This window comes from Oryzias melastigma, linkage group LG20, assembly GCF_002922805.2.
Source record: "Oryzias melastigma strain HK-1 linkage group LG20, ASM292280v2, whole genome shotgun sequence".
NCBI lineage: Eukaryota > Metazoa > Chordata > Actinopteri > Beloniformes > Adrianichthyidae > Oryzias > Oryzias melastigma.
Window position 1 is genome coordinate 25471532 of NC_050531.1, and position 5845 is coordinate 25477376.

General features: G+C 44.2%; 1 protein-coding gene across 1 annotated transcript in view; it reads right to left on the reverse strand.

Annotated features, from left to right (window-relative positions):
• Nucleotides 1–1085: 1085 nt before the first annotated feature.
• LOC112139074 (HERV-H LTR-associating protein 2) overlaps nucleotides 1086–5845 on the reverse strand; it is a 10615-nt gene continuing 5855 nt past the window's right edge. The window contains exons 3-6 of the mRNA XM_024261771.2: nucleotides 2534–2833; nucleotides 2179–2269; nucleotides 1934–1973; nucleotides 1086–1477 (exon numbers count right to left, since the gene is read on the reverse strand). Of these exons, the coding sequence (XP_024117539.2) occupies nucleotides 2181–2269; nucleotides 2534–2833 (389 nt within the window). The 3' untranslated portion in view covers nucleotides 1086–1477; nucleotides 1934–1973; nucleotides 2179–2180. The remainder of the gene's footprint in view (nucleotides 1478–1933; nucleotides 1974–2178; nucleotides 2270–2533; nucleotides 2834–5845) is intronic.

Below are 5845 nucleotides of genomic sequence, written 5' to 3' on the forward strand. Positions count from 1 at the left end.
AATGAGCTGAGTCCAGGAGGTGACTAAATACACAGAGATAATGAGCATGATGAGAACCAGCTGTTGATGATGGCAGGAAGGAAACAGGTGAGGAGATTGCTGGTAAAAACTCAGGTGAGGGGTCCCTCTGGTGGTTGGAGATGGAACCCCCCCCCCCGAGGGGCTCCGGAAGCGAGAAGTCCAACGGTGTCGAGGACGGCCACGACGTTGAAGAGCAGGTTTTCCTGGGTGAGTCGAATGGAAATCTGAGATTAGGGAGGGGTCGAGGATGTCGTTGGTGTCGACCCAAGAACGTTCCTCTGGGCTGTACCCATGGCCACCCCTTGAGCACTGATAACATACTCCAGGAAGGAGATGGTCGTTCTGTGAAACTCACAATTCTGGCACCGGTACACTCCTGGAGCACCTCCTTCCAATCGTAGTCTGGTACCTGCACACTGCTGGAGATCATGCACAAAAGGGAAAGAAAAAGAAAACATCCTGGGACGTAACACCAGAAGAATGGAGAAAGACTGTCCTCTCCTTAAAGCTGCTGTCCTGCTTCAGTGGCTGCCTCTCAACAAGAAGGTCCCTGATTCAAGTCCCAGCTGGGAGACCTAAAACAGAATCACCAACTGGGGACCTTTCTGTGTGGAGTTTGCATGTTCTCCCCGTGCATGCGTGGGTTTTCACCGGGGACTCCGGCTTCCTCCCACCATCCAAAAACATGCTTCATAGGTTAATTGGTGACTCTAAATTGTCCCCAGGTGTGAAAGTGAGTGTGAATGCAGTCAGTACTCTGGAGAGGGTTCCCTCTGGTGTTTGGGGGGGGGGGCATGACTGGTTGAGCCATGACAGACGTAGAAAACAATGCCGGTTTTTGGATTTTAACTAAAAACTGTGTCATTATAAATAAAAGACCAATGGGAACATTTTGAAATTAGATTAAAAAAAACTATCAGAGTGGGACTTTAACACTCGTATTCCTCTACTGTATTTTACCTTTAGGGAATATATATTTTTCTGTTTTCTGCAAATGATGTTGATGAAGGACAAGCTTCCTTTCCATATAAACAAACAAAAAATCACTGAATCAAACAGGTCACTTGATGAGATCATCTTTATTGGTTCATTCTGATTCACTGTAACACATATAACATGATTTATTTACATAATAAACATACAGCAATAAGCTGTCAGTGATTTTATTTTGTAGAAAATTTTCTTTAGTTCAGGTGGAGGAGCTTCTGGAGCAAAGAATGTTCTTCCACCTGTAGACACTGACCCGTGTGAGAAAAACTCTTCTCCTGATTGTTGCATTTTTGCTCCAAAACTTAAGCTTTTCCTCCATAATGGAAATGTTGGTTCAATTTTTGGCAACCGATGAAGCAGAAGCTTCAGAAGTTAGCAAGAATTTTGCTAAGTTTCTTCTTTCCAATCATGTCCAAATTTCTGTAGTTTGGAATTGTCATTCTTCTCCAGGGTTTCTGCAGAAATTCTGTTGGTAAAACACATGAGACATGAAAAACAAAGATCATGAAGTTTAACAGAAACAGGAATAATACATTTCTTAATTTCAATCCAAACATGACTCAATATTTCCACTTTTTTCAAATCCATTTAATCAACATTAGCTAAGATTCTGCTCTGCTTTGACACTTTCTTTCTATCTGTCTCTGCATTGTTGCAGCTCAGCTCCAATTCAAGGTCTGTTTTCTGGAAGATCTTTTCATCAGCTGTGAAACTTAAAGACTATTTAGGAAAAATTAATCTAAACTGCAGCCATGAAGCTGATAGTGTTGAAAGCAGACCCACAGAACTATGTTTGATCCAGAACTTCAGCTGACCTCTGTCACCTAAAAGTCTGCTAGATCTGCATTTCAGGTTCTACTGTCTTTGAACAGAAACTGAACAGAAACCTATGAGCAAGGCACCGCACGGACATATGACTTACGGGACTGACTCTGTGTTTGATGGTTTTTGTCCTCTCCGTGCTGTAACAGAAGATGACACTCATGAATGATTAGTAGAATCAAAGACATGCTCAGACATCTTCTTGTTGCTCCTCATCAACTGACCTTCATGTCATCCTCACACAGAGCAGTCTTGAATGCATTAACTCTAAAAACTCTACTTGATTTTCTAAATCACTGATCTACTTCTCCACAACTAAACAACAGCAGATTTTGAGCAATTTACCTTTAATGTTTTAATATGCAGAAGATGATCAGGCAGATTGTAGCAAAGATCACAATTGCAGCCACTGTGCTGCCCATGCCAGGAGAAGCATCTGAAACAGAAAACAACAAATTCAGGAGAATGACACTTTTTCTCTAAAACTGAAACATGAATAAATATTCAGAGTAAAGTTGACAGAAATCTTTTCTACAGATAAACGTTGCTGTCTTTGGTAATTTCTTACTCAGCATTCATGTTTTCATGTTCTCATTCTAAATGTTGCTGCAAGCTTCAAAGTAAAACATAAGCATAAAGACTAGATGAGCTCTGAAAGATTTTATGATTGTATGTCTGGACAGACAATCTAGTTTCTTACCTTTTCCCTCAGGTAATCTCAGAGAGATTTGAGCCATGCTGGTGTCTCCATCATTGCTGACTTCACATGTGTATGTTCCCTCATGATCTGCAGATAAGTGCTGCAGTGTGAGTCTGCCTGACTCTGAGACATCCTTCACATGCTGCTTCCACTCCTCTGACACTCTGTGCTCATCATCCTCGTTCTTGGTCACTATTATCTCCCTCTGATTGAACCTCCAAACCAGACTGAAGCCCAAGAGGGGAGTGTCTGAAGAAGAGCAGGAGATGGTTGCTTCTCCAGAGATGATCGTCACTGAATCTGGACAACAGAAACACAGAAAGATTTCATCATGAAATGAAACATCAAGTCAAAATGTCTTAAATCAACCAACATGGCTGGTCTCACCACAGTCTTGTACACCTTTCCTTTCATTTGTGCTGAAACTCTTCTGTCACACATCACACCTGACACTTTTCTCCACCCATTCCAACCTGCTTGCACTCTCCTCTTCACTTCTTTTCCACACTCTCCATTACTCTGTACTGTTGACCCTAAATACTTAAACTCCTCCCCCTTCTTTATCTCTTCTCCCTGTAACCTCACTCTTCCACTCTGGTTCCTCTCATTCACACACATGTACTCTGTCTTACTGCGGCTAACCTTCATTCCTCTCCTTTCCAGGGCAAACCTCCACCTCTCTAACTCCACCTCCACCTGTTCCCTGCTCTCACTACAAATCACAATATCATCTGCAAACATCATAGTCCATGGTGATTCCTGTCTAACCTCATCCGTCAGTCTGTCCATCACCATTGCAAACAGGAAGGGGCTCAGAGCTGATCCCTGATGTAATCCCACCTCCACCTTGAACTCCTCTGTCACCCCTACAGCACACCTCACCACTGTCTTACAGCCCTCATACATGTCCTGCACTGCTCGGACATACTTCTCTGTCACTCCAGACTTCCTCATACAATACCATAGTTCCTCTCTGGGCACTCTGTCATAAGCTTTCTCCAGATCTACAAAGACACAGTGGAGCTCTCTCTGACCTTCTCTGTACTTCTCTATCAACATCCTCAAAGCAAATGTTGCATCTGTAGTGCTCTTTCTTGGCATGAAACCATACTGCTGCTCACAAATGTTCACTTCTGCTCTTAGTCTGGCTTCCACTACTCTTTCCCACACCTTCATTGTATGGCTCATCAGCTTTATTCCTCTGTAGTTACCACAACTCTGCACATCTCCCTTATTCTTAAAAATGGGCACCATCACACTTCTCCTCCATTCCTCAGGCATCTTCTCACCACCTAAGATCCTGTTGAACAACCCGGTCAAAAACTCCACTGCCATCTCTCCTAGACACTTCCATACCTCCACAGGTATATCATCAGGACCAAGAGCCTTTCCACTCTTCATCCTCTTCAAAGCCCCTCTCACTTCACCTTTACTAATCTTTCTTACTTCCTGCTCCACAACCGTCACCTCTTCTACTCTTTGTTCTCTCTCATTCTCTTCATTCATCAACTCTTCAAAGTATTCTTTCCATCTTTCCATTACACCACTGACACCTGTCACCACATTACCATTCCTATCCTTGATCACCCTAACCTGCTGCATGTCCTTCCCATCTCGATCTCTCTGCCTTGCTAGTCTGTACAGGTCAGTCTCTCCCTCCTTACTACCCAACCTAGCGTACAAGTCATCATAAGCTCTTTGTTTGGCCTTTGACACCTCTACTTTCACCTTACGCTGCATCTCCCTGTACTCCTGTCTACTCTCCTCAGTCCTCTCAGTGTCCCACTTCTTCTTAGCTAGTCTCTTACTCCGTATACACTCCTGCACCTCCTCATTCCACCACCAAGTCTCCTTATCAACTCTCTTTCCTGATGACACACCAAGTACACTCCTACCTGTCTCCCTGATCACATTAGCTGTAGTTATCCAGTCATCTGGGAGTACCTCCTGACCACCCAGAGCCTGTTTCAACTGTTTCTTAAAAGTCATGCAACAATCTTCTTTTTTCAGCTTCCACCAGTTTGTCCTCTTCTCTGCCTTTGCCCTCTCTTTCTTCATCTTCTTCACCACCAGAGTCATTCTACACACCACCATCCTGTGCTGTCTGGAAACACTCTCACCAACCACTACTTTACAGTCACTGATCTCCTTCAGATTACACCGTCTACACAAGATGTAGTCTATCTGTGTGCTTCTACCTCCGCTCTTATAGGTCACTCTATGTTCCTGTCTCTTCTCAAAGAATGTATTCACTATCGCCATTTCCATCTTTTTTGCAAAATCAACCACCATCTGTCCTTCTACATTCCTCTCCTGGATACCAAACCTGCCCATCACCTCCTCATCACCTCGGTTTCCTGCACCAACATGACCATTGAAATCTGCACCAATGACAACTCTCTCATTTCCAGGGATGCTCATCATCACTTCATCAAGATCCAACCAGAACTTCTCCTTCTCTTCCAGCTCACATCCTACCTGTGGGGCATACCCACTAACAACATTGAACATGACACCCTCCATTTCTATCTTCAGACTCATCACTCTATCTGACACTCTTTTTACCTCCACAACACTCCTAACAAACTCCTCCTTTAGGATAACTCCTACTCCATTTCTCTTCCCATCTCCACCATGATAGAACAACTTGAACCCTGCTCCTAAACTTCTAGCCTTGCTACCTTTCCACCTGGTCTCCTGGACACACAGTATGTCTACCTTTCTCCTCTGCATCATGTCCACTAACTCTCTACCCTTTCCTGTCATAGTTCCAACATTCAAAGTCCCAACTCTCAGTCCAACACTAGTGACTTTCCTCTTCTCTCTCTCCCTACGAACCCGCCTTCCTCCTCTCCTTCTTCCACCAACAGTAGTCCAATTTCCACCGGCACCCTGTCGGTGAACAGCACCGATGGCGGTCGTTGTTAACCCGGGCCTCGACCGATCCGGTAAATTCGTAGGTCTGATTCGCATATTTGATTTGGCAAGATTTTACGTCGGATGCCCTTCCTGACACAACCCTCTATATTTATCCGGGCTTGGGACCGGCACAACGAGACCCTGGCTTGGGCCCCCTCGTTGCCACATTTTTGCATTGACTAATGTAGAGGATTTTTCTTTCTGATGGTAATTAATGATTATCATTGGGGAAAGTCATGTGCAGTGATAGTGCCGGGATTCTGGGGATTGCTCCGATCGTCGTCATCGGGAGGATCATTTGCTCTGGTCAGTGCCGGGGGTCTGGAATATATTCCGATGATTAATAATCATCTGTTATGCTCTGGATTTTTGGTGCTGGTTGGTGTGGGTGGT